General features: G+C 40.4%; 5 protein-coding genes across 6 annotated transcripts; 3 read left to right on the top strand and 2 right to left on the bottom strand.

The window, feature by feature from the left end:
- The first annotated feature begins 749 nt into the window (after positions 1-749).
- Positions 750-5937, top strand: chrng (cholinergic receptor, nicotinic, gamma). Its single transcript, XM_079348801.1, has 12 exons — positions 750-912; positions 1802-1938; positions 2015-2059; positions 2148-2272; positions 2774-2929; positions 3412-3509; positions 3607-3807; positions 4096-4210; positions 4299-4413; positions 4542-4809; positions 4903-5036; positions 5522-5937. Exons 1-12 carry the CDS (start codon positions 849-851, stop codon positions 5735-5737), a joined length of 1674 nt encoding a protein of 557 aa, XP_079204927.1. The 5' UTR covers positions 750-848; the 3' UTR covers positions 5738-5937.
- A 269-nt stretch (positions 5938-6206) lies between these two features.
- LOC306827407 (phospholipid scramblase family member 5) lies at positions 6207-10379 on the top strand. The gene is made up of 8 exons (XM_079349196.1): positions 6207-6338; positions 7259-7598; positions 7865-7942; positions 8057-8249; positions 9501-9612; positions 9697-9796; positions 9994-10052; positions 10145-10379. Exons 1-8 carry the CDS (start codon positions 6336-6338, stop codon positions 10169-10171), a joined length of 912 nt encoding a protein of 303 aa, XP_079205322.1. The 5' UTR covers positions 6207-6335; the 3' UTR covers positions 10172-10379.
- A 312-nt stretch (positions 10380-10691) lies between these two features.
- Positions 10692-14471, bottom strand: eif4e2 (eukaryotic translation initiation factor 4E family member 2). 2 transcript variants are annotated; one of them, XM_079348636.1, is made up of 8 exons: positions 14336-14471; positions 13455-13566; positions 13230-13364; positions 12955-13059; positions 12706-12858; positions 12483-12623; positions 11860-11936; positions 10692-11772 (listed from the first exon to the last, which is right to left on the bottom strand). In XM_079348636.1, the coding sequence occupies exons 1-7, from the start codon at positions 14353-14355 to the stop codon at positions 11901-11903; spliced, it is 702 nt and encodes a 233-aa protein (XP_079204762.1). In that variant the 5' UTR covers positions 14356-14471; the 3' UTR covers positions 10692-11772; positions 11860-11900. The 2 variants fall into 2 exon arrangements, with proteins under 2 accessions (XP_079204762.1, XP_079204761.1); XM_079348635.1 differs by having other exon boundaries at positions 12487-12623.
- A 118-nt stretch (positions 14472-14589) lies between these two features.
- capn10 (calpain 10) lies at positions 14590-20651 on the bottom strand. Its single transcript, XM_079348634.1, has 13 exons — positions 20205-20651; positions 19612-19867; positions 19366-19497; positions 19033-19229; positions 18690-18919; positions 18353-18494; positions 18090-18256; positions 17751-18007; positions 17471-17673; positions 16256-16511; positions 15973-16166; positions 15819-15864; positions 14590-15648 (listed from the first exon to the last, which is right to left on the bottom strand). Exons 2-13 carry the CDS (start codon positions 19753-19755, stop codon positions 15619-15621), a joined length of 1998 nt encoding a protein of 665 aa, XP_079204760.1. The 5' UTR covers positions 19756-19867; positions 20205-20651; the 3' UTR covers positions 14590-15618.
- A 3786-nt stretch (positions 20652-24437) lies between these two features.
- Positions 24438-25437, top strand: LOC306827414 (C-C motif chemokine 20-like). Its single transcript, XM_079349200.1, has 4 exons — positions 24438-24630; positions 24727-24841; positions 24955-25032; positions 25131-25437. Exons 1-4 carry the CDS (start codon positions 24555-24557, stop codon positions 25174-25176), a joined length of 315 nt encoding a protein of 104 aa, XP_079205326.1. The 5' UTR covers positions 24438-24554; the 3' UTR covers positions 25177-25437.
- Positions 25438-26706: the final 1269 nt, after the last annotated feature.

Genomic DNA, 26706 nt, shown 5'->3' with positions numbered 1-26706 from the left:
TTTTGTTGCAACACATCAACTCCTGCCTCTGGCATGTGTGTTTATGTATGCGCAACAAATGTGCCAAAGTAATTCTGGGACGAGTATTTTTGCCCCACACACACATACATACACACACACACACACACACACACGCACAAACACACGTAATGACGTGCCACACATTCACAAGTAACCTCCGTAGAGCCTGTTCAGTCATCATAGAGGGCGTAAATGGACTTGACTTAACACCTGTTCTCTCTTTACAGCTGTATTATCCCTGTCAAGCTGCAGACACACTCATTTGTTTCAAGATGTTGCTGCCTTGTTCTGATGTCCTTTTGCTGCTGAGAACATGTGAAACCATATCTGCTGAGCAAACTGTAAGCTAGCTTATTATAGATCAAAGTCATGCTAATTTTGCTCTCAAAGAATCTCTTTTTTCATGTGGACGTCTGAATGATACTGATCAGATGTTTGGTGTATTGACACTGGGGGGCAGCCATGCACAAAATACAACACCTTACCGATGTGCCTGTTTGTGTGTGTGTGTGTGTGTGTGTGTGTGTGTGTGTGTGTGTGTGTTTGTATTGTGACAGCTGGCTATGCAGTACTGAAAATACACTCTTGGATTTAACCCGAACAATCATCAACCACCCGCCCCCAACCATTCTCCTCAACCCTCCCGCCAGTTAGCCCTCACTTTTGCTGGGAAACACGCACACACATTTATAGCCTACACACACACACACACACACACACACACACACACATCAAGGCTGGATGCCAGCAGCTCCATCAAGTAGGGTCCATGTATTAGATAAGTGATCAGAGCTTTGTGTCAGGCTGCTCAGCACAAACGCACACTAATGGATTGTGGACCTCTGCTCTCTCTGTCACTCCTCTTAAGGGTGTTTATGATTTCTGCTACAGGTAGGACACTCACTCATCAACCAGATGTTATTTAGCAACTTTGCATGGCAGGCTGTGCATGTGTGAGGACAGATTTTGAGATGGAGGTTTAAAAAAGTGCAACATAATTCTGAAAAAGTCTCCTTTTATTTGTCAAGTTTGGTTCATCCAACTGTTGTAACTTTTGCTGTCGACATGAACCCATTTTCTCCTACTTTAAGTATTTTCCCTGTCATTAATGAGTCTGATAACATTTGTACATCAATACAAAATGTTACACTCATCTCACAGAATAGTATGACTTCTTGGAGGGCTTTTATTGTGAGTGAATATTATGTAGTAGCAGTTAGCTAGTTGCTAAGCAGATACATGTTGTTGATGTTTTTCTTGCTCTCGACGGTTTGGATTTGTTTTGCAACTCAGCTCTAATAAGGTTGGTTAATTAAAATGAAAAACTGTTACCTCTTAAATCATTTCCTGATGGGTTTATGTTGTGAGTTCCTAAAATGGATGAAAGGTTTTCAAAGAGTTAGCCTGTTAGCACTGCCCATTCATCCAGATGAGCAAAAGATAAATGTACATTTTAACACATCTCTGCTGGGGATTTAATTGACTCACAAAGGCTAAATTTAGCATTTGTTTTCCTTTTGCCTTTTTATATTTTTTTTAACAGCACAAGTGAAGAGAGTCAGGTAGTACGGGTAAGAGAAAGAGTGGACTGAAGGCAGTGAGAACTTTTCCTCTGTATATGGACCACATTGCCTCTCAACTGAGCTACACAAGCCCTCCTGCAAAAGGCAGGTTGAATAAAAAATGTAAAGAAAAATGGCCAGGATAGAGGAAGCTTAGATAACACATTATATTATATTTCCTGTAAAGCAACTCAACAGCCAGAGTGTTTTATCTCCAGCGTCAGCAGTCAACCTTGAAGGAGAACTTTTCAAGGACTTGATGAAAGGCTACAACAAGAATGTGCGACCCATGGAGAAGGGTGGTGACATCACTAAGGTCGACATCAAGATGACGCTCACCAACCTCATCTCTTTGGTGAGTGAGGTTCATCTGGCTGTTTCTGACACCTGCCTGCAGGGTCGTCCTTAACTAACAAACTGTCTCTCCCCAGAATGAGAAGGAGGAAGCCCTGACAACCAGCGTCTGGATAGAAATGGTAACCCCACACTGTCTTTGAGTTTGATTTGTTCAATATGTACAAGGGATTATGCAGAGCTAAACCCACACAGATGTTCTATGTGTAGCAATGGTGTGATCATAGACTTAGATGGGACCAGCCGCCCAGGTCAGCTCTGTATGGGAACATCACCTCTCAGTTACGTGTCCCGTCTAAGAGCATCTGGCTTCCAGACATCATCCTGGAGAACAAGTGAGTGGAACACCGTCATTCCCAACCATAGAGGCACTCACACAATCATATAGTTAACTTTGACCACATTACAACAACCCTAACCATCTATACCATTCAAAGTGATTTCTAACATATTTCCTCCATTGTGAATTTCTTGTTAAACTTGTTTTAAAGGACGGTCAATCAAAACCGTTTGATATCAGTGATGCAGATTACAGCAGCTGTGTTTTTATGATCAGATGATGATTATTTTATTGGTTTAATATAGGTCCTTTTTGTCTGATTTTATTTTATTTTTTAAGAATAGTATTAAACAGCATCAAAATGGATTGAGGCAAAAATAAGCACTGGAAATGTCAAAGATTTGGAATGTAACTCTCTTCATTATAACATTTGGATTAAAGGAATGTATCTGTGCATTCTTTGATTGTGATTTTTTTTTTTTTTTTTTAAGTGTTTGTTTGAAAGTCAAATACGCTGGTGATAGTCAGTCTCCCTCTGTTCTGAACCTGTCCACAGTGTGGATGGACAGTTTGAGGTCGCGCTCTACTGCAATGCCCTGGTGTCTCCGGATGGCTGTGTGTACTGGCTGCCTCCTGCCATCTATCGCAGCGCTTGTAGCATCACCGTCAACTACTTTCCCTTCGACTGGCAGAACTGCAGCATGATTTTCCGGTGAGTGGAGATGAGATCTTTAGATCTTTGTGTGTGTAGTAATGCAACATCCAGGTTGTTTGAACTACTCTATGTAGAAATATTAAAGCACATAGGTACAGGTAGAAGTAATACAACAGCATACATGCTATGATCATCAAAGAGATGATGATTCCTCCGTCTATGAGCAGGAGATTAGCTAATTACTCTAAATAATTAGATGTCATTGTTATCGATTAATACAGTTAAAAAACAAAGCTACAATATGAAATCTTATTTGAGTAAAATGATGTAAATATTATAGTAATGTATTATTAAAGAACACTGAGGGATTGTTTGTGGTTATAATAAGGGAAGGTACAAATGTGTTTTCTGAGTATATCAGTAGAATCCCTGACTTCTAATCCTGGCTGCCTTTTATAAATGGGTCCTTTTCACTATGTTGTCTTGTAAAAGAGAATAAATGGTTGTGTTTGTTGTGGTGACAGTCCTCATGTGCTCAGCTCTCAGACTTACAGCGCCAACGAGATCGAACTGGTTCTCAAAGAAGAAGATAACCACACGCTGGAGTGGGTGGATATTGACCCAGAGGCTTTTACAGGCATAGTCACACTAAAATATATATTTTCAACTCACTATTAATAAATGATGTCCTTTTGAAATGAACACTGAATGAAATGCACTTATTTGGCTGTTAGAAAACGGAGAGTGGGTCATCAAACACCGGCCAGCTAAGAAAATGATCAACGGCCAGTTCACAAAAGATGAGCTGGGGTATCAGGAAGTGGTCTTCTTCCTCGTCATCCAGAGGAAACCCCTCTTCTACATCATCAATATCATTGCTCCCTGTGTGCTCTTCTCCTCCATCTGCCTCCTCGTCTTCTACTTACCTGCCAAAGGTCTTTTTCCACACTCTGTGCATCTGAGAACATCATGTTTGATAGTGAAACTAATTTCAAGTGAACTTTACCCAAGTCTGGGAGATTCAAAAGAAATGTGAAATATTGTTTTTAAAGAGAACAATAAAGTGGGTTTGTGTTTTCTTTAAATAAGTGCAGATTTCTCAGATCTTATGTTCAACATTTTCTCCATGACTGTGTGTATTATGGCTCCATAAGGCAATAGTATCTGTTTTTGTTCACATATAACCTCACCTTATTGCCTGAATATTGCTTTGATTCTTGCAGCTGGTGGTCAGAAGTGCACCATGTCTATTGCCACTCTTCTTGGTCAGACTGTGTTCCTCTTTCTCATCGCTAAGAAGGTTCCAGAGACTTCAAAGGCAGTGCCGCTTATTGGAAAGTAAGTACATGTTATCCAAAAGATTTCAATCAAAGAGAAGGTACTGAGAGTGCTGCGACAGATGTGATTTCTGAACTTTTGACTGCAGGTATCTGATGTTTGTGATGTCAGTGACCACCATGGTGGTGATGAACTGCGTGATCGTCCTCAACGTCTCTCTGAGAACCCCAAACACTCACATATTGACAGACAAAGTCAGAAAGGTAAGGTTTTGGACCAGAACAAACCCTTTTGTACAATTCTTATTAAGATGCTTCTGAATAAACACCGCGTTAAGTCGACATGGGGCTATTTGCCGCCGGATTACCCTCTGACCCTGTTTCTTCTTAAGATCCTACTGAGCATCCTGCCTCGGCTGCTAAGGATGCAGATGAAACCCTGGACACCAAACAATGACAAAACATCAGAAAAAAATACAAATTGCAACAATCAAGGTACAGACAGGAACACCTTGTTAATGGTCAACTGCAGACGCCGCAGCTCCATGACCCTCATCACCAAGGCGGAGGAATACACAATGAAAACAGCTCGCTCTGAACTCATGTTTGCCAGACTCAAAGAAAGAAATGGATTGGTGAAAACAGTGCTGGAGAGGCTTAGTAAGAATTCTAATTAGTTCATTTATGTTAAGAAGAATTAAAAGTCTATTTGTCCCTGTAACTATGGCGATAACTGGTGTGTCTTGCACGCAGGCAGCGGACTGGAGGGGGGCACAGCTGAGCAGATCAGTGCCAGCCTGGCCAGAGCGTCTCCCCAGCTGAGGCAGTGTGTGGCCTCCTGCAAACACATCGCTGAGACTGCAAGGCAACAGAACAGCTTCCAGAATGTAAAGTCCCTTTGTTCTTCTTTTTTTTAAAAACGTCAGACACAATTATAGGCAAGAAATTAAGGAAATATTTTAATAAAATAAATCAAAGTAAAAATGACTGTATGCTGGTCACACTTTAACTTATTATTGGAAGAATTTTTGATAATCAAATGCAACTAGCTCTGAAGGAAGCTTATCCTTTTGGGTCTTTCCAAAATAGAAGCATGTTTTTTATCGAACAGAACATAAAGCGTTTTAGGCTGAAAACCGTTTCCCACCATGAAATGAAGCTGAATTCTATCCACAATAAGGAAATGGTTTCCGTTCAACAATAACACATTTAGAGCACAAGATAAAGATGTACTTTAAAACTTTTACAAACAGAAGGACAGAAACTGATCTTAGAAATAAATGTGTTTTTCAAAAAAAGAAAAAAAAAACATTCTACAAATTCACATTCAGTCATTTTCTCTGAATGATATCTATAATCTTCTTCACCCCAGGAGAATGAAGAGTGGTTCCTGGTTGCCCGGGTGATCGACAGGGCCTGCTTTATTGTTATGGCCTCTGTGTTTTTTATCGGCACTATTGGGATCTTCCTGATGGGTCATTTCAACCAGCCTCCCCTCTTACCGTTCCCTGGGGATCCTAAGAGGTATCTCCCTCCCATGATCAATCTCACTGATCCAACCCAGAGCGGGACCACTCACACGTTATGAAAGAAAGCTTGGAGGTTTTAGAGAAAGGACTAAAGTTGGTGAGGGGGGGGAGTCCAGATGTTTTTTTTTAATGTTTCTGTCTTATGTTATTGCTGTAACATCTGGATGACCTCAGTTGTTATTATTATAGTTGTATTGACTTTACTCTTTTGATTGTTTTTGCTGATAAACTGACCATTTTGTTCACATGTAGTTATTGTTATGACTGAAAATACTCTAATAAAAACTGTATTTGAAAAAATAAATCTTCTTTGTTTGGCACTATTGCAAGACATCATGAGAGCACCAACATCCCCCAGACTACAACCAACACAGACCTGCTGCACAGCCCCTCTGGAAGGAGAATTTCAATTACATGGCTGAGTGCTGCTTTTCTCAGCCAACAAAAGGCAGGTCCGGCTGGTTGGGATGGTAACAGAGTCAGGGGGTGAGACAAGGCCACACATGATCACCTTAAAATTCACACAAACACTTGGAGGTGGTCAGGATGTGTGAGCCTCTCCCCTCCTCATCATGACGAGTTGTGGATGTTTGCCTGCTCTCTTTCTCCCTACACTTAGATAGTCTGATCGTGAAGGAAGCTGGAGGTTGACCACTGATGGTAAGCAAAAGTTAAGATTTACTGCTTTGTTTTTCTCTTTAAACTCAGCTTTTTTTTTAAAAGAAGGGTTAAATCATGTACAAGTTAGAGAACCTGCAAGCGAGGAGTTAGGTCTCTGTATTGGTCCTCTTATCATGTTTGTTGTTGAGGAATTAATAGTGTTGCATGCAGTGATGTATGTTTGGGTGATGTGATGTCAGTTACTGTAGAAGCGTCTCAGGCTGGCTTGCAGTGATTAAATAACTTTGTTTTAAAGGGAGGAGGTTTATTTTGGTGCCAGAGAACATTTATCCTGCTGTTAGGAAAAATGTGTCGCAGGACAGAAGTTTCTTATCTATTCCTAATAAGTCATAAAGACAATAGCCTTCATTCCAGTGGTCCCCAAACCTTTTTTTAGTGGACCTTTAAGCTCTTATGCAGCTAAATTTTCATAATTTCAATTTCTATTTATTTCAAATAAATAGTAAGAGAAGAGAATGTCTGATAAGATCTCAGACAACTGAGTCACTGGAAAAACATGTTTTCATTGTTCATTTAATATTTTGGATTATGAAACCACAATTTTTCCAAAATCTCTCAATATTCCCTTCAAATTATGTTATCAACTCGTTTGTACTTTTGTACGCGGTAACTGTTGTGAGTAAGGTTAAGTTAGTCCTTTATATTTAAAAAAAAAAGGTCATCAGCTGCTGTTGTTGTGAGGTAGACTTTTACTCGTAGAAAGCATATAATAATTGATTCTAAAAAAAAAAGAAGTCATTTTTTGGACTGAAATTTCACAAATGAAGATTGTCCATGCCACTAATGTTATCTTCAACTTAAACAATCATCAACACCTAGGTGTCATGGATGTCTGTGTTGCCCAGTATGGCCTTGTTTTTGATTATTTCATATAATAAAGTGTTACATACATTTTTCAGTTTTGTGCTATGTCAGCTGTGACCGATCAGCCTCTGCCTTTTGGAGGACTGGAACGAGAAAAGCACATCCAGATGATCTTCAGAGCTTTCCATAACCGCTGCGGACCTTCAGGTGAGTGCAAGACTTATTCACCTGGACCTAAACCCTACCCATCACCTCCTGACTGGAATGAGCCGCTCCCACGTCTGAATCCTGGGAGGAAAATGGAGAACATCTTTTACTTACAGCCACTGAGCAAAGAGGAAGAGCAGCCTTGTGGAGATGCAGCAGGATTAAACTTTATGTCTGTGCTGGAAACAGTCAGTCAAATTCACATCACTGCCAGACCTGAGCTGCAAGGTGAGTGGTGGAGAGGGTGTTGCTTTTGTTTTTGTTTGTTTTGTGTGTGTTTTGTTTTGTGTGTGTGTGTGTGTGTGTGTGTGTGGGTGGGTGGGTGTGTGTGTCTGTGTTTTGTGTCTGTGGAGAGGGTGTTGCTTTTGTTTTTGTTTGTGTTGTGTGTGTGTGTGAGTGTCGGTGTGTGTGTGTGTCTGTGTGTCTGTGTTTCGGAGCCACAGAAGAAGCACAGGGATTTGTCAATGTAACAGAATAATGCTTCACCATTGTAGGCCCACAGTGCGTTCCCAGGAGGATCTACAGCATCACCACGGGAGGCAGCAGGTCACAGTTATTTGTGGCTGTGGAAGGTATTTGTCCTTGTCATGTCCTACATAAATCCCATCTTCTGCTCATATAAAACGAAATGGAAGAAGTTTTCAATGTGTTCTCTCAGTCTTTCCTTGATGTCTTCCTCCTGTCAGAGAGTTCTTGTGTGTGCCTCCAGTGTTGCGGTCCAGCTCGAGCCTGTACCTTGCAGGGCTTTGACTGTCAGGGCCGCCAGGTCTTTTCTTTTGAAAGACCCCTAAGGGTGGACGCCTGCTGCCTCGGCTGCTGCATGATGGAGATGAAGGCTTATGTGCCTCATAAGCATCTCATTGGCTCTGTTTACCAGAGGTGAGACTGACTCTGAATCTGTCTCCATTCCCCTTAAGGCACATATTTTAGTATGGTAATGTACTTGAATATGATTTGGAGGGACCTGTGCTTTAAAAGTTATTCTTTATGCAAAATGTGTGCAGTCAAAAGGTATTCTTTTTGAATACCATTTTACATGAAGAGTAAAACACTGTAAATCAATGACATTGAATTAAATGCTAGCATATCATGTCAAATGACAAAATCATTAAGACTTGTGGTTTAGTCCCGAGCTCCTGCAGTCACATGTTGAAGTGCAAAACATTGAACCAAACCAAATTGCTCAAACTGCTGTTAGTAGTGTAGTGGTTAAATATAAAGAGGCCAATCTCACTTTAAAACCTACATAAAGGATTAGAAGGAGTAACACAAGAGATTGAGACTTTATGAAATATAGTTGTCAAGCTCAAAATCAAACATTGCTTTGTTAGCCTACAATTACAATGTTTGTGATCATAAAGTTGTCCCACACAACATACAATTTTCATGTGTTTCTTGTATAGGTGAAAGAAACCTGTCAATCCCCAATAACAGAATACTGTTCCAGCACTTTTAATATTTGACATTGTCAGACTGAATCCATTTCTTTCCATGTCACTCCCAGCCTCTGGCCACCCTAAGCCTGACCGAAAATGCCTCTGAGCCCTGTCTGTAAATAGCAGCAAAAGCTTTAACTGCTCTTCCCATCCGGGCGTAGTCTAGACCTGGGAGAGTTTGAACACACGAAACAGCTGTGTGCTCAGAGACACGCCGGCAGAGATGCCCTGGGCTCGCAGGGAAGGAATGCGATGCCTTTCTTAATGGGAATGTTGGCTAAAGGGAGGAATAGCAAACCAAAATACTTTCTTCTTCTTGTGGCCTAAAAATGACTCCAGGGTTAGCTGGCGTGTCTTTGTGTTTCAAATTTAGAGTTCTCCAAAAGCAACGCTCGATGAAGTCCAATTACGGCTGACCTGGCAGAAGTTTGGGTGGCCAGAGATCTACTTGGTATAAATATTCTCTCAGTTGTGCTGGAATAAAGCATGCCCTAATTTGAACTCCTCCAACACCAAGCTAACAATGGTTTTGGTGCTGCAGAATCATGACAGCTGAAAATTTGATCAACCAAGCATCAAGGCCAGGCTGAGCTAGTGTGTGACGAACTGGCCAGTGTATTTGACAGGTTGCTTATTGTGTGATTATGTAAGAAACTATATGGAGTGGTTTTGTGTTGTCTGACTGTGTTGTCAGGTGGAGCATGTTCACTCCTCTGCTGGAGGTGTGTGATTCAGACGGCTCATCGAGCATCAGAATCCAGGGCTCCTGCTGTCCAAACCGCTGCCTCTCCAACCAGCAATTCCAGGTAGGAATATGACAACACCAGAACATAACAAGCGCAACTATAACAGCATTTTCTTCTGTAACTTTGTTTTTTAATCATACCCAGGTTGTCTCCAACGTTGGTGAGAAAATAGGCACAATATGGAAGAAATGGCGGGGCTTCAATGAGGAGCATAACATGGACCATGAATACTTTGGGTTGGAGGGTGAGTAAGAACAAGTCATATCAAATCCCTCAGAGTAACCTGTTAAAATACATACGTAGAAATACATACATAAACCCTGGGATCCAATGCCATAATGTAACTTCATGTTAGCATTTCCAGCTTTTGGGTATCAGGAGACTTTTATTTCTTCATTTTTTCTGAAGTGCCTAACTTTATCTTAAAATCTCTTCTTTCAGTGCCACTGAGTATGGAGTCTCAAACTAAACTGCTGCTGCTTGCCGCCACTTTCTTGTTGGTAAGTAAGCTTAGGAATTTCTAATCCGACCAGAACATCTTTACCTGACCTGAAAAATAGGGCTGTAAACTAAATCACTTTTTTCTCTACAGAATCACATGTTCTTTGAAATGAGCTGATCATTGAGAAGGACCAACCAAACGATTTTCTGTTTGTTCTCTTGTGGAGCACTTTGCAATGCATGCGTTGTATGCACAAATAAAGCTGAGTTGACCTAAATAAACTGATATCATGAAAAGTTGTGGACAGCTAATGAAGCCCACCAGACACGTAACTTCATGGCAAAGATATAAATACATACAGCAATTCAGTTTAACCAAGCTTGAACTTATAGAGCTTACATTTTTCTTTTTTGCAGTTCATTGTAGGTAAGGCACTGACCATACCTACTGTTAGCTCTTGAACTTAACCAGTTTATAGATTATCCTTAATCATAATGGTTGACCACAACCTCCTTTCCATCTCCACCAACATAAATATCTTGACTTCTTGCCAAAAATAACAATGAATGTGATGCCAAACATTAGGCTTCAAAAGGTCAGTTAACAAAACCAATGGTTGAGGTCAAGTTGTCTTCATCCACCATTATCACTGCTATCACACAGTAACATTTATTAAAGAAAACGACACTTCGGCATCTTAAGCAGCAGATGCATATTGGACATTTATTGCTATAATCCATCAGGTGTACATCCAGCAGTGCTTCTTTACTTCTGATTCACACCAGCACCCATCGTCACACCACTAAATAAGGGCAGCATTTCAGTTTTTCAACAAACTATGTCTTCTTCTTTCTTAACGTTGTTGGAAAAAAATGACCCCAAGGAATCGATAAAAACTGTAACAGACCCTGACCCTGGGCCCTTTTTCCTTTCATTTACTACAAAATGTAAAAACAGTGAAGGTAAGTGTTTTAGGACATTAAAGCAGACCCCATTCCTTGGATTCTTTAAAGGCTGGGAATAAAAACAAAACAGAGGAAAAACTGGTACGGGTCAGGCTTGCGGCCAGGCACAGTGATTCAGGCAGCTTGGCAGTCCCTTCTGAAGATGCCCGTTATACAAGCTTCTGCCCAACACAGGATGGTCTTCATCCTTTGGAATTCAAATCCCAGGTCAAAGATGGAGAATCACAGTTGATTCAGTTGAGTGATCTTTGAAGTGGACTGTATTTACAAATATATTGTATACAATAATAATCTTTTTAGTTCAAACTGTCCAGAGGAACTGTTAAAATACAGCACAGTAATAAAATAACTCCTGCCTGCAACCCTGTTTGAGTCTCCATGTAACAGGTTAACATAAACACATTTTAAACAGCAGAAAGTGTGAAGTTATGTTTAGCAATGAAATGTAGTATTTTAACAGATTGTTGTATTTTGTCAAGTACACTTTGTAATCAGCTTGTGACCAGATCAGCCAACACCAGTCAAACATGGCCTCCCTCTTGGGGGGCAAGTTACCATGATGTGAAATCTTGCATTAAAAAAAAAAATAAAAACAAAGAAGGCTTTGTTCGTCTCTGGTTGATTAAAAACAACGCATATTTCTGTCTTCGGCTTGGTTCAGTGTGCTGTCGACATGCTTTTCTATTCATTTCCAATTTGACACAGAGAATGAAAAGGTCTTCTGAACCCGTCTTCATGTTATACAGCGCCAGTCCACACTGAGGTATCCTTTCCTGGACACGTCCTCCCCAGCACATCGACATAAACAAACACCTGGGCATCAGAAGCAGAGACAATCAAAATTAACAAGAGACCAAATTCTGAAGAAGAAAAAAAAGCTGGTGTAGCACAGTTACTTACTCTTGCAGAGGTTCTTTGTGTGAGGGGGCTAACGTCCACCACTAGCATTCACCAGACCATGGAAGTCTTCCCAGGCTCTGCAAACAATGAGTGATGAAGTACTTCACAGTAAAACACACCCACTATCTAGATAGTTCTACTTGTTTGAAGGAAGAATCACAACATCATCAAAAACAAATTATACATAAGTAATTTGGTTTACTTTCTTTTTCGCATCGAACAAATTCATCATGTGAAACACATCTTAATCAATACAACAGGTTGTTTTTGACATCATTGAATGTTGTATGAAAAGTAGGTAATCACTTCATCCTAATTGATAAAGTAAAACTAATGTTTTGTACTTCAAGTTTTTAGGTTTTCAAAAAAAATGTGAGAAACTCAACAAGAAGCATCATGTCTATAAGCCTCTTCAAATTACTTATTTCTCATAAAAAAGAAAAAGAAGTGCAATGCAACGACAGCAGAAAAAGTAACAGGAATCTGTTACATAATTCAGATCATGAATTGCAGGTAATGTTACAATTGACTTCTGATGACAACATTTGAATGATTTGATCATGCATTCATTTATGAAAGAGAGAGAGAGGTTAAAGAAGAAATAATAAAACGAGGAGACATACATACTTAATGCTGTCTGTGTGTGTCTTGTACTCCATGATGGTGTTGGGCGGCAGGTTGAGGACTCGACGCAGAGTGTCTCTGATACGAGCAGTGGTGGACTGGTCACTGGCCGTCTTATTCCAGATGGAGATGATGTCCTCCTAGTGAAGCAAGAATGCACGTTTGTAAATGTAGGAAGTACACGACGAAGGTAAAACCAGAGAGAGTGTGTTTGTTTGTTACCTGGAAGCGCACAGACACCACAGCCCCGCAGATCTCCTCTCCAACCATAAACTGCTCCCCGAGCATGGCCAAGATGAGATTCTCCCAGCACCGAGACGCCAAGCCTTTCCTCAGACGGATGATCCATTTACCACCCATCTTATTGGCATCATCCTTCAAATGACACATGCAGGGTTTCAGGTCAACTTTTTTTTTATTTTTATGAATCATTAGCAGTCTGATTCAATGTATTTAAATACAAGAACCCACCTCCCACATGGGTTTTATACCCTCTTTAAAGAGATGAAAGTCACTATGGCCTGTCAAGTCGCCTGGTCGGATCATGTGACTATAGAAACGCCAGAACTGCTCCACCTTGACAAAAGAGAAAAATAAATGTCTTCATCGTCAACAACCTGCATGCGAGAATGAGTCAGCACAGAAAGTGTGTTCTTGTTTTTGGCTGTCAGGCGGACCAAAGCGAGTAGCTACCCCTCCCTCTCAACTGTAGGCCCTCCACAAAGAGGTCATGAGGACTGACGTACCGAGGCGAAGCTGCCGATCTGTTTAATGTTCTGTTCGTAGCTCTGAGTACTAGCTGGTCTCCCTGGGGTGCGTCTGGAGTACCAGAAGGTGTAGTTGTATTGGAGAGGGTGTTCTCCGGCCCCAGGCACCACCATCTGCAGATCAATGTGGAGATGTCAAACAGTTACTAAGTCCTACAATTAAATGTAATGTTTCAAACACCAGTAATTTTTTCATAGCCTCACCTTTCTCTTGGAGGCGTTCTGGTCCTTGTCCTCGTCTTCATTTTTTTCCTTCTCACAGTCTTTCGGTGAGCTTTGGTCCTGGTCATGGTCTCCACTGTCATCATCTTTCAGACTGGATTTAAAGGAAGCAAGCAGTAAAACGTCATGCATAGGCAGCATTTTCTGCAGACTCTTTTGACAGGTTGTAAACCTTTGTAAAATGTATGCAGTCTATTGTAATATAACAACCCTGCAATAGACACGACTTTCAGCAATACAGTAAATTGTAGAGAAGGTTTGGGTCAACTTCATGGTCATTTTTGATGCTTGGGATCTGAGTTTCTTAAACTGTGTTATAAAAACAAGATGTGTTGAGACTGTAGTCAGAAAAATATTACTGAGTAATACATAAATGTTTTCCAAGCTAGCTGCAACTACAAACTCTGTAAAAGATAAACACGTATACACCTCTTTTTTAAACAAGCCGAAGCTGTACATAAAACAAAACACGCTGGGAGCTTTTTGCCCGTACTAACGGATATGGGACACTTGTTTTAGCCGAGTACGGACGCAACTTCCTCGGCCTCTCAACAACTCACACGCCGAGGATTCAGGGCCTATCCGGGTTTCTGCCAGGCTAAGCTACAGCTATCATCACGGCACACATCCCATCATGAAACGCAATGTAATGTTTCCTTCGGTTGAAATGCAACTGTATGAGTAGACCTTGCTCTCTTGCGGGTTTCTAAGCGTACACAGAACATGCAGGACCATGCAATGAAGCTGACACACCTCTCGCCTTACACGCAACAGTCTCCATAAACGCTCCTCCGTGTGTAAGCAGTCACGACATTGGAGCCCAATTTCTGGCTTATATTTCACAGAAACTTGTGTTTACTCACGCGTCAAATTTGTTGTTCATTATTTTTTAGGTGGTAGTCTTTCGGAGTCCAACCACAGCCACCTGAATTGCGCAGGAACGGCGTCGCGCAGTGCACATGTACGCGCACGCCGAATAGTGGCGAGCGTGCAGGGGCTCATTGATGACACATTGATTTCGACATCTAAAGTGTTATTCACACTCAGTTCAGGCCATAGACTGTACATATTCTGGTTCAGACATATGTGATCAAATGATAGAATACACAAGAGGAAAGATCCCATCACCACCATCATGTTTCAACTTTTTATTAATCACAACTGATTGAGCTGCTCACATAATAAATACAGTACAGTACCGCTCTAAGGTTAATTATAGCTGAGTAATAGTCTGCTAACTCTGGCTCCAATGAATAATCATAAACCCCATGACTTCTCCAAACAGACATGGATGCTTGTGGGCAGGCTCACATCAACAACACAAAAAGGACTGGCAGCTCCTTCATGTGAGCCGGCCTCCTCTGATGTGCCGCATCCCTTGTTTCATCCCTTCATCTGCCCACTTGTCATCTGTTTGTGCGGCAACATCAAACTGCGGCTCTGTTCAGGTCCGGGCAGAGCGGTGGGCAGAGCGGTGGGCAGAACAGTGGGCAGAACGGGGGGGCCAAGGATGGAGTCAGGAACTGTGTGGACTTCTTAAACCCGATTTTGTTATTGAGAGAAGGGATGAAGAACTGACAAATAATGCAAGCAAGGTAAGGAGCAGAGTATCCGCAGGGGGTTGGTGAGGGACAGTTCTGGCACGGTATGGTCTAGTGTGGTTTGGTTGGCTCTGCTGTTGGAGACCATCCCCTCGCCCCTTGCGCCTCTGTGAAGACCTTCATGAGAGGGACCTTTGTTCTGGGCCGGCAGGCGCACCAGTGAGTGAATGAGCAAGAGCAGCGGCGGCCCTCTTCAATGGCGGCTGTTTGTTTACACCAGCCAGTCCCGTCATACTTCATTAGCAGCCCAGCCCACCGACAACCTCTGATGTCCTAATCGCTGATGAATGTGTGGCTGCCCTTCAGCCCTGAGCCTCAGCGGTTCAGGATAAAGGGGTTTCCAGGATTCCCGACATACACATTCCCACTAAATCTGCCCGCCTGCCTCCTCAGCCTCTGACAGTACACATAAAGTACATACACATACATGAACACACACATGGCATCCACAGTGAGGGTGGACGAGGGGACTGCTTCTTTCATCATGGGCCAAGAGGCACAGGGAGGTGAGCCGACGTCAGCGGAGCAGCAACAGTCCCAGAGAACTAGCTCTGCATCACAGAGATGTGAGAGATCTGCCGCCCAGAGAATCATAACAACACAGACACAGTGATTATATGTTGCAGCCATCTTCTGACCACAATCGCAGACTTAAAAGTATGACTTTAAGTTTTTGCAGCAAGGTTTGCATCGGGTTTTGTACTTTTTCTAATCTCTTTCAGCGTAACATTATTAGAGAACTGACCTCCTGGATGGCTCTTCCCAGCATCTCCCGGCTTTTCACAACTTTCCTGAAAGAGACACACATCCATTATCATTTCTGAAAGTCATTAAATATTGATATCCCAGCTCCTGCTGTCAACTGATTAAAAAATTAAAATAAATGATCTGGGAACCACCTGTGAATTCTGCGAGCCAGGCTGAGGGTAAAATCTGCTGAGCAGTCGGGCTGATAGGTGGAGGGCACGATGGTGTAAACTCCAGGAGACAGACAGCAAGTCAGACTGACGTCCTGAGTGTAACAGTGAGGGACACAGCTGGCCACAGGATCCTGGTCCCTGGTCAACGTCTGATCGGGTTCAGCTTCTGGGACCTGGACACAGAGTGAAGATCAATTGATCTGCCATTTCAACTTTAAAGCTTTTGTGAGGAGGTCATCTCTCATCGTCATGTTTGACCGACCTTGTAAATGTGAAAGCCAATAGGGTACAGATGAGTGTCAGGTCGGCTCTGGTGCAGGGTAATCCTGACATCAACTCCTGACATCTCTGTTGACTCAGCACACACAGTGAAAGGGAAGCGTGGGTTCTGCCTGTAAGACAGGAAGTTCCTGCTTCCTCCGGCAGTTTTTCCCTCCACCCACGAGCCCCGGAAGTAACTCGTCTCCCACTCTCCATCGGTAGTTAATGGCAGTGAAGGTGCTGGGCTTTTCAGGGCACTGAGGGGAGACACCATTACAGTTCGGTCAAGAATGGTTTAATTTAATCTGGAACATGAAACATTCTATACAACACTTTACATGGTGAGAAATGAAAACAGGAAAACCCATCATTGTTTAAGAAAACAAAGGAAATGCATGGGTTGAATTGCTCTTGCTGCAGTGGAAAAAGGTGGAGTTTGAATTTGTCATTTCCTATTTCAAGCGTTTCTTTTTTTTAGTTTCTTAAGCGACGGTTTTAAAAATGACCAGTAGGTGTCACTATGTTATTATTTTTCATGCATTTTTTTTTTTTTGGGGGGGGGGTGGGAGGGATGATTCAAGCATGTTAGAACTTGCGTGACTTTCATATCTTCATCACACATGAATTCAAAACACAGTTGGTACATGAAACTTTACAGTATATTTAAGAGATTATTACAGATAGTTGTTGAATGGGGAGAAAAACATCTAAAACAGTTTGCAATTCATTGAATTCTAGGACATTAAATGGGTATGTGAAATGTAACCTATGTTTAACATTGTATGTTGTTAATTTAAACTGTGTCTTTTTAAATCTTGTTTTGATTCAAGAGATCCCACTTTTCCAGCAAAAGTATTACTTTCTGTATTCCTTTCATGTATCATCTCCTCTCTGGAACCATATGTTTACTGGTATTTTATGGTTATTTTTGGTAGCCATTAAAAGCAAGTCAATGTCAACAGATATCAGGCTGAGACTCATGTTGGTGCCATGTTCTTCTAAAGTTTTCTCCCTATTCTTTCTATGGGTCTGAGAATGTCGTTCATGTTTGTCGGTGGTCATTTTTTGTCAGTTGTTGTTACAATAACAGTCTGCTTTGGGACAACATACGTTTGAATTTGGTTATAAAGAAGAGAAATGTTGCAGCATGTTTTAAGCAGCCTTTTTAGAGAGATATGTGTATGTTGACTTTCTAATCCTTTAAACTGTCACTCACCAGAAGGATGAGGAAGAGGAAGAAAAGACCCTGATAAGAAAGCGGGCCTCGACTCCTGGCTGGTAGGTGCTGGGGATCAGCAGGTAGTATCCGGTCTCCAGCTGCCCGTGCAGGACCACCTCTCTCTCGTACGCATGGCAGTGAGTAGAAGCACAAGGAGGTCTGTTCAACATCCGGCTCAGATTAAAACGCTTCTTCTCCACCTGGAAACAAAAACTACAAGATCAGTGAAAAGATACAAAGAAACAAATCTATATTTCTAATAAGTGATGGTGCGAACCTTCCACATGTGCAGAGCGACAGCCTGGTAGTGCTGGTGCTTTGTATTCCCACTGTCCTCCTGTGCTGTTTGTGCATATTTCTCTGTATGTCTCAATGTTTTATGCTGTAGCAGAGATACGAGCACCTCTCCTCTCTCGCACACTTTGAGCCAGTACTTTGGGTTGCTGCTGTAGCTGCTGCTGTTTCGGCTGCCACCAGCTGAGTGACCTTTCATCCACCGGCCGGCCAGCTGATGGTTGTGAGTCAGCAGATTTCCTGTAAGAGGGAAAAGTTAAGAAAGTGAGTGTAAGCTATCAAAGTCAGTGACTGTAAATATACAAAATGATATGTGACCTACCGGTATAGATGCTCTGAAGATGGCCCTCTTCACTGATTGGATAGCCAACAGTGACATCAGCAAACTGGGACATGAATTCATCCTCGTCCAGCCAGAACTCGCCATCAGCCACCCTGGCTTGTAGCTCCAAAGCAGAAACGGGGTCGATAGAACTCCAACCAGCACCACTGGTTAAAAAATACATTTATCTCAATGTGCTAAGTATTCCACATTATCTACAAAGGACAAATCTATGGAGCACATAAAGTGGCCCACAATCCTACCTCTCTATCCATGCTCCTCCCCAGCAGCATCTACCCCAGGGGTTTCTGATTCTGAGCAGCAGGATTTCACTCCCTGACACCGTCTTTACATCCAACCACTCCATGATAGTCAGCGCATGGTACTGACCCAGCTCACCGGCACCTAGAGCAGTCATAGAGGATCACATGCTGCACTGCCGCATCAAAACCACTTATTTCTGTCGTAATAATAGTTAAAAAAAACATTGATTTTTTCCTTTCACTCTGTATTAATATTTCAAAATTGTGCTATAAAGTAGTAAGATTATTGTTCAGATAATGCTTATTATCATTATCATCATCATTATTACTCTCTGACCTCCAGGGCTGCTGTGAGTGGAGCAGCTGATGGCACACTTGTCTTTCACTGGGTGAAGAAGTTTAAGGTCCAGCCTCCTCCTCCTGAGCTGGTCACTGTCTGCTTCTGGTCTCTGCTCCTCCTCTGACCCAAACGCTCCCAGACTCCAGCACTCTGCCAGGCCCCCGGTCACATCCACCAGAGCCTCGGACACCTGCCCTGCCCACAGTCGCTCGTAAGAGCCATGAAGCCTAAACAGGAAAGAGCGAGCAAAACTCCATTTGACCTGCTGGGATTGCACTGCCATGTCAGTCGAACAAAATCTAACTGATACACAATAGAGGAACTTCTACAGTTGACTTACTTGGCATAAGCCTTCTCTAGCAGGGATACCCAAAAGACAGCAGGCGAGTGGCAGCGTGAGAAGCAAAGGGTGGAATTGATACAGGGCAAGCGGTCATCAATGGTTACATCCTTCCAGTGTCCTTGCTGCCAAAAATGAAACTGGAAGGAGCCACTGTACCTGCTGTCCCCCCACTGTGGCTGGTCTGGAGGAAACACCTGCAGAGTGTCGCAGGACAGGTCAGTACAGAAGTGTGGTACATACGTTTGATATGCCTATTCAGGAAAACACAGCCCAACCACTTTGTTGTCCTATGTCCAGTTCTTAAGGCACTGTACAAAAAAAGGGAGCTACCTTGTTCAGAAGGTGTTTGTTCTTTAGTAAGAAGGAGCAGGCACAGAGAAACCAGCAGTCGCCCAATAAGCCCTGTTTTGCGTGACCCAGATTGATGTTATCAGCGAAAAGAGCTGGAGACTCGCAGATCTCCTGGAGCAGAGAGACAGACAACAAGCAGTATTTAAACATTCTGAAATTGATTGAGACTTGACTTGGATTTGGAAAGTGTTTTGTCACTTTCCCCTTGGCTGTGGCTGTGTGTACCTGTGGGCGTCGCCACGTGATGTCTCCCTGCAGCCTGGCGATGGGCGTGGAGCCGTCGCAGAGAAGGGACATGTCCTCAGGGGGGAAGTCCTGGTCTTCAAACAAAGCCTCCTCTTCACATCGCGCCTTGCTTTCTTCTTTCATCGCTCCTGCTTCCAGTCTATCTGTGTCGCACCTGCTGGGTCAGTGTTTGAACCTCGTCCAGCTGAGATATCATCACTGCCTCCAATAACATCTCACATCATGGCTGCAACACCTAAAAAGAGGACATTTAGAAAATAAACCACACTGAAGTTTTGTTGTTCAAACAGATAAGGAGGTACAGGTTTAACACTTTCTTATCTGCTAATTTCAAGTTCTTTTCACTCTTTCTTCCGTTTTGTTTTGTGAATATTTTGATCAAGGTGCTACGTGGTTGTTATTAATGACATAATAATAAAATCAAACACATGGGCATGCATTCACCTTTTTACAACCATAATAACAGGTCATTATTAAGAAAAGCTTTTTTGACATGGCTCCAAACTACAATGTTGTGTTATAAAGTGAGTAAAGGTCATGTTGAGGCTTTCCAGTGTGTTTCGGTTTCTTACCTTTCTTTTCTTTTCAGCATCTTTCCCCTCGTAGCTTCTTTTCTGCATAATAATAATAATAACACAGCAGCTAGCTCACCGTTAGCTTCAGCTAGCTGGTAATGCACAGATGCAGCATCTTCGTGCCTCCTCATCTTATCTTGATTTGATCAACATCACAAACACGAAGACACTTACTAACAAAAAGCCTAAACGATTTCGTTGAGTCTATAGGTCATGTGTGAAATACACCTTTGATGTAAACACGGAAAGGCTCTTCCGCTCTGACATCCAGCAGCTCATTCATAAAGTAGTGAATCCTTCCTGTACTGTTGAACACGCCCGCCCCCTGCTGGCGGGACACTGAACTACACAGCTGTGCACGAAATAAAACACATGTTTGAACTACATTTCTGTTTTACAGTTTGCAGATTTGTGAGCTTTTCCAGACTATAAGCTTTGGATCATGTTGTCTTTATTGGCAGGGCAACAGACGAGAGAATACTTGGCTATTTGGAGGAGAAAAGTCCCAGCACACACAGCAGGAACTCATTGTAACAAGCCAGACTAAAGAAGTGATTTTCAGAAAGTACAAAGAGGAAGAAGGAAGCCCTTAACAAACAGACTCTAAAATATGTACTGTTGAAAAAAAATATATATCTAAGGAATTGTCTAAACTTAGTGTAGCCTAATAAATTGAAACAGCATTAATGTGTGATTAGAACAGAGAATGGGGAAGGGGTAATAATAAATAAGTTTGTTCTTCTTACTACTCCTTTTCGGAAATGTTACACTGTTTACTTTTTTATTTTTATTTTGTATGTCTATTTATTTCGTTCTTATTTTGTTATTATTCTTATTGTCATTATTATTATTTTCTCTCATTATTATATTTTTTGTTGTTGTTATTTCTTCACAAACTTAACTGAAAACAGATTTGTCTTTAAGATCCAGTGTTTGGTTGACTTTAAAATTCAACATTGGACAGATTTTCAGTCTTTAGGCTTAGTCAAGAGTGACCCCCAACAGTGGAAAGATGATGATAGAATTGGACATGAAACTAATTTTATTTAACGTCCAAACTGTAACAAATGTTCAGTGTGTCGACATACACACCTAAAAACAATATATCAAAATGATATTTCCTTTCTTGCCTTTGAAGATTTAAATTAAGGTATGGATAAACACTGTTGAAAAACATTCATCAAACTAATATGTCATCATCATAGCCACTTCTATGAGAAAACTGATTCTTAATAGGATTCTTAATAAAAGACAGCTTCTCCTAGAGGATCAACGTTGGTAAAATCTATAATTATGTAGTCAAAGTAAGTCGTTTCTGGAGTCATTCTCACTACAGCGCCCATACTCTGGGGTCAAACAGTAGGCTTAGTCGTCCCCAGCTAGCTAAACATCAGACCTCAACATTTATTTACCTATATTCCAGATTATATAGAGATTACGAGTTCATCAAGTTTTGTCTCGGCAGTGAAGTTCACTTGTTCTTTTATCAAAAGGTAAGGTCCCACCAGACACAAAGGAAGCTCTTGTGAAACATTACATTTGTATTTGGGTCAAGCAGGAAATGTGACATATACAGCAACATTTTACAACATGATTGGCAAGAACCCCCTTTACTGTGGTCAGATCTAGCCGAATCGAGAAAAGTGATTTAAATGTGTGCAACTATTTTTAAAAATAGATCCTGGCATGATGCTTTGATATGCTGGAGATAAGTAGACTATTATTGATTTTTCAATTTAATTTAATAACTTGATTTAATCAGCATCAGCGCTAAGGACACATTTCAGTTGTTTGTCTTTGAGCTACTTTATGCTTCTAGTTTACTACTAAGATTTATTTTTGTTAATTTTCAACCTGCCAAAATAAAAAGTGGTTTCTTGATTTAAATTTCTCACTTAAAAAAGGTGATCATTTAAAAAGAAAAAAAAGCATAAACTATTGTTTAATTAAACTCTGGCTTAATGAATAGTACCTTATGTAGGACTAATTTAACTTGAGTAACATTTGAAATAAAACATTTTAACTATAGATAGAGTATGTTGATGTTGTGTTTACTGAGGTCAGTTTCTCAATACTTCTTGTTCAACTTTCAACAACAAGTTTTGCTGAGATCAGCATTTAGATATATGAGAACAATAAACATATAATGGGAAATCAAATGGGTCGACAGCAACCCCAAACCATCAGAACATCCTGCTGACCTGATTGTAGCTTCAGACAATGTCATGATGGGCCACGAACACAAGAAGCTGTCTGTATGTTTCATCAAGGTTTGTTTCCTTACAACCAATTTAAATTATTAAACATACATTTTTAACAAACAAAAATAATTATTGCTTGTATAAAAATTTCCAATTGAATAATTTGAGTCTATAAAAACACAAATCAGAATATAAAATAGAAAAGCAGGTGTGACCTGAAGGTAAACGTTCTCATTTCATGCTGAAGGGGACCACCTAATATGTTCTTTTGTTTTTCATAAAAACATGTGAATTATGGGGGTATATTGTAAGTCCCAGTAGCATTCAGTAAATACTTTTAAAAATTGATGAATTCCATTAAGATTACTGTGTTTTGGGATCCTTGTATTGTGCAAGCTGTTGTTTCCCTGATCTGAGGAACAGTTAACAGTATTATCATGTGCTCAGTCTTTGACAATCAAAATGTTAAAGAGCTGCTTCAGGTTTGACTCAAGGAAAGTTACTCTCTATTCATTAGCTACTTAAAAGCCCTTCCCAAAATAAACCCTACTATTCATTGTAATTAAAGTTTCGAGAGAAACATGCTGAACTTTAAGATTTGAAAAATCTAAACGCTATCTATCTATCTATCTATCTATCTATCTATCTATCTATCTATCTATCTATCTATCTATCTATCTATCTATCTATCTATCTATCTATCTATCTATCTATCTATCTATCTATCTATCTATCTATCTATCTATCTATCTATCTATCTATCTAAAAGGCTTTACAGACTTCATAAACCCCCTCTCTGTGAGTAGTCACTTGATACGTTTTTCTCACAGAAGCTTTGTTCTTAAATATCCTTTTTGACAATGGAAATGTTTACTGTTCAAAAGCAGTATTCTTCTTGTGGTAGGAACAAGAATGTAACTTTGTAAATGCTTTCTTAAAGCACTAAGAGGGAGAGACCTTGTACCCTCTGAAATAAGCGTGGACATTGAGTTGGCTAATGCCAACAAAAGACCCACCTCAACAATGAGTCCAACAAAAGCACAAACCAAAGAACTCAAAGTTTGATCTGGTGCAGCATTTTTGTCCAAATGAATATTCTGCCAATTCTGTAGAAAACCTGAGGCCGTCATTCACAAGGGAATCATTTAGTTTAAATCTCAGTGTTAACTTGCTCACCAATGTGGAAAAAATGCTTGTCAGAAAAATGAATCAAGATATTGTCTCCAGTGGATGCTTAAATGTACCGCCAAAAGATCACCCGAGTGGACATGTTTGATGCTAGCCAACCTGGTCCATTACTTACTTTTCATATCCAATTTAAAAAAAGTTTGTAAATGCAGATAAAGGTGTTTAACTAACCAGATTGCCGTTCATGTTAGGTCATGTTAGGTGTGTTCTATCACAGCACTGTTTGGATGGATGGTAGGGAAAATAATAGGGTAAAGAACATATGAATATGGTACTAAATGTGTGAAGTGCACATGGGGGGGACTTTGGGGGGGTTCAAACACATGCGGTTTGGGTGGAAAGTTCATGATGCACGTTTAGACAGAGGTTTTTGTGTATCATGACCTATTTCAGTGCATACCCAGGTCTTCTTTCCTTTGATACATGGTTCTTAAGTATGCAAGAAGAGTTCCTCTGACCTAGAAAAGAACATGCAGTGTACAACCTCAAAGCAACCTACTTAGAGAGGCCCACATAAACCAAGATCATACTGAGGTCCTCAGTGAAGCTATGCTCTTTTAAAATCTTCAATCTGAGTTAAAAAAAAAAAAAAACTTTAAAAAATAATGTTCAAGCTAAAAGTACCTTAGAGAGAAAACACAACTTTCCACATTGAACTTCCTCTCGCCTGCTGTATGAATGTGTGATGATAAGCCTGTCAATGTTGGAGTTTTCAAATTGATATCTCTGTTTATTTAAATTTGACCACACCCCCTTTTGGAACTTTTTTTTTAATTAAGGGAAATGAGTGGGGTTTTTTGGGTCATACCTTTGTAGGCAGAGCTCATATTCTTCTAGAAGGAATTTCCTGTGACTACCTGGAGAATATATAAGGCCGCTATGATCAACAGTTTGCCACCACAACGTCTCAGACACCACTTAAAGACAGAAGAGAAAACAGCTCAGCACAGAAGAAGACATGGTGTCAATCAAAGTTACGGGGATGGTGATCACACTTCTCACCTTTTGTCTGCTGGTCACAGAAACGTCTGCAGGTATGAAGTTTTTATATATTTGAGTCTGCCTCAATTTCTTTTTTACATTGTTGTCTTTAATTGTTTGTACATTTCATGCATTTTTTTGTCTTTCAGTAACCAAGTATCATAGATGTTGTCGAAGTTATATGAAAAACAAACTTCCATTTCGAGTAATCGTGGGTTACTCAGTCCAGTATGCAACAGAGAATTGTCCAATCAGCGCCATCATGTGAGTAAGAATATCTCCTTATTCTTAACTAGAAATAACCCAACATTGGACTCAAAATATTTGTTATAATAGGTGTCTGAACGTATTGGTTTTTTTTTTTTGTGTGTTTCTAGTTTCCACACAAAGAAGGAAAAAGATGCATGCACCAATCCAGGTTTGAACTGGGTAATGGACTATATCAATCGTTTAAGGTAAAGATGTTTAGCAAAGATATTGTGCAGCATATCTAACCTATGAATGTATCTTTAAAAGAATATTATTTAACTAGCTTTGTCAATTCTCATTGCAGGGCTCAAGCACAAATTGCTCACAAGGACTTACAGGCCAAGGAGTAAGAGCTGTTCCAACGATGGCCCACTTGCACGAAACAGATTGTTCAGCTTCTCCTTTCATCCAGCAACATATGATGTTTCAAAGTTTAATCCTGGAGGAAACTCCGATTTGAAGTCAGTTTAACTAAGTCCCTGATTTAAAGAAACAAAATGTTTGTTATTAAAGCCTTCAGCTCAGTTGTACAGTAAAAGATTTGAATATATTTTTTTCATATAAAATGCTGTGTGTACATGTTATGAGTAAAAAATGTACAAAAAAATCTATATTTATGTTTTTATTTTTTTTAAAAAAAATTTTTTGGGGGGGGGGGCAAATAGAATATCTGCTGTGTCATGTATGTGACAGGTGATACAATAAGAACACGCTTCTGGGTTTTTTGAGAAATGTACACGGCTCCTCCTTGAGGGCATACCAACTTTTATCTTGACTTCCTTATTTATCCTTCCACACAATCTGGAAATTTTTGGTCATGTGATCAAACCTGGCAAATAGTTACACAAAGTGGTGAGTGTGCTGTGACGTAAGCAAGAGGAAGTCATAGGAGAGCTGTTTACCTGAAACAGGGCAGGTGTTTCACACTGTTGTAATAGGCTGAAATGCTTATTATCTTGCATATTAAAATAGGCTGTACCGTGAAGTTTTACTATATTTTGTCAACATTAGCTAACGACACGTCTCAGCTTAACCAAGTAAGTTACAGAGCTGTAATATCAAATCCACTGAGTGCATAGAATTAAGTAGGCTAAGGGTTATGTCAAGTCAATTTATTGATCACCCCACATAATGTCTTCATTGTCCTGCATGCAGCAGTTCATTTCACAATTCATATTCTACTATATGTATATACTTCCTATTTTATTTGTATTTATAATATCTATTATATTCTGCTACAACGCCCAAATGTACCTTCTGGGATCAATAAGTATTATCTTATTTCATTCTATAACATTTGAAACCCCCCCCCCCCCCCCCCCCCCCCACAAAAAAAAAAGTTCAAGTAAATTATCTTTGAAGTTATACAACTCAGCTTATCTCTATCTCAGCACATTACTTTATAAAGTAGCAGTTCTTGTTAAAGCAATCACAATCTTCTCTGAGAAACACTTCAAATGTAGAAAAAGTAAAAGTTACAAATTCACATTTGTTACATTTTTACTTATTTTAGTTACATACATATTTTACTACATATTTTAGTTACATTTCCACTTTCAAAATCCAAAGACTTATTAAATTAGCTATTATAAACAAAAATCTTTATGAACAGAATTCCATACATTATAAAAATAACAATAATATAAATAATAATTAATAGTTGACTAGTATTATTGTTGTTTGCCATTGCCAGATGTCATATCTACGAAAATTACGCGATGCACAATCTACTTGAAGTAATCTTAAACTTTCTGAACACTAGGTGGCAGTATTGTCAACGAAGTGTTGGGAAATATTTGTTTCAGCAAAACTTGAAATGTTTGGTGAGTTTGGTGTTGCAAGTGTCCATGATTTTTCAGACAGTGTGATCAAGTTTAGGA

This window comes from Symphodus melops, assembly GCF_947650265.1.
Source record: "Symphodus melops genome assembly, chromosome: 7".
Classification (NCBI taxonomy): domain Eukaryota; kingdom Metazoa; phylum Chordata; class Actinopteri; order Labriformes; family Labridae; genus Symphodus; species Symphodus melops.
Note: the sequence above shows the minus strand (reverse complement) of the source record. Positions and strands in the feature narration are given on the sequence as shown.

What these genes read in the sequence shown, in the direction of transcription:
- eif4e2 (XM_079348635.1), bottom strand. Translation starts at nt 14,355, where the DNA reads ATGAACAACAAATTTGACGC. An exon ending in AGATCGGCAGCTTCGCCTCG is followed by an intron (nt 13,060 to 13,229) that starts GTACGTCAGTCC and finishes TCTTTTGTCAAG; the next exon opens with GTGGAGCAGTTCTGGCGTTT. An exon ending in GTATAAAACCCATGTGGGAG is followed by an intron (nt 12,859 to 12,954) that starts GTGGGTTCTTGT and finishes TGTCATTTGAAG; the next exon opens with GATGATGCCAATAAGATGGG.
- LOC306827414 (XM_079349200.1), top strand. Translation starts at nt 24,555, where the DNA reads ATGGTGTCAATCAAAGTTACGGGGATGGTGATCACACTTCTCACCTTT. An exon ending in GGTCACAGAAACGTCTGCAG is followed by an intron (nt 24,631 to 24,726) that starts GTATGAAGTTTT and finishes TTTGTCTTTCAG; the next exon opens with TAACCAAGTATCATAGATGT. An exon ending in GACTATATCAATCGTTTAAG is followed by an intron (nt 25,033 to 25,130) that starts GTAAAGATGTTT and finishes TTCTCATTGCAG; the next exon opens with GGCTCAAGCACAAATTGCTC.
- capn10 (XM_079348634.1), bottom strand. Translation starts at nt 19,755, where the DNA reads ATGAAAGAAGAAAGCAAGGCGCGATGTGAAGAGGAGGCTTTGTTTGAA. An exon ending in GGAGGAGCATGGATAGAGAG is followed by an intron (nt 18,257 to 18,352) that starts GTAGGATTGTGG and finishes TTTTTTAACCAG; the next exon opens with TGGTGCTGGTTGGAGTTCTA. An exon ending in TGGGAAGAGCCATCCAGGAG is followed by an intron (nt 15,649 to 15,818) that starts GTCAGTTCTCTA and finishes TCTGGGCGGCAG; the next exon opens with ATCTCTCACATCTCTGTGAT.
- chrng (XM_079348801.1), top strand. Translation starts at nt 849, where the DNA reads ATGGATTGTGGACCTCTGCTCTCTCTGTCACTCCTCTTAAGGGTGTTT. An exon ending in GACATCATCCTGGAGAACAA is followed by an intron (nt 2,273 to 2,773) that starts GTGAGTGGAACA and finishes ACCTGTCCACAG; the next exon opens with TGTGGATGGACAGTTTGAGG. An exon ending in GCAGTGCCGCTTATTGGAAA is followed by an intron (nt 4,211 to 4,298) that starts GTAAGTACATGT and finishes TTTTGACTGCAG; the next exon opens with GTATCTGATGTTTGTGATGT.
- LOC306827407 (XM_079349196.1), top strand. An exon ending in ATTGGCTCTGTTTACCAGAG is followed by an intron (nt 8,250 to 9,500) that starts GTGAGACTGACT and finishes CTGTGTTGTCAG; the next exon opens with GTGGAGCATGTTCACTCCTC. An exon ending in TGAATACTTTGGGTTGGAGG is followed by an intron (nt 9,797 to 9,993) that starts GTGAGTAAGAAC and finishes CTCTTCTTTCAG; the next exon opens with TGCCACTGAGTATGGAGTCT.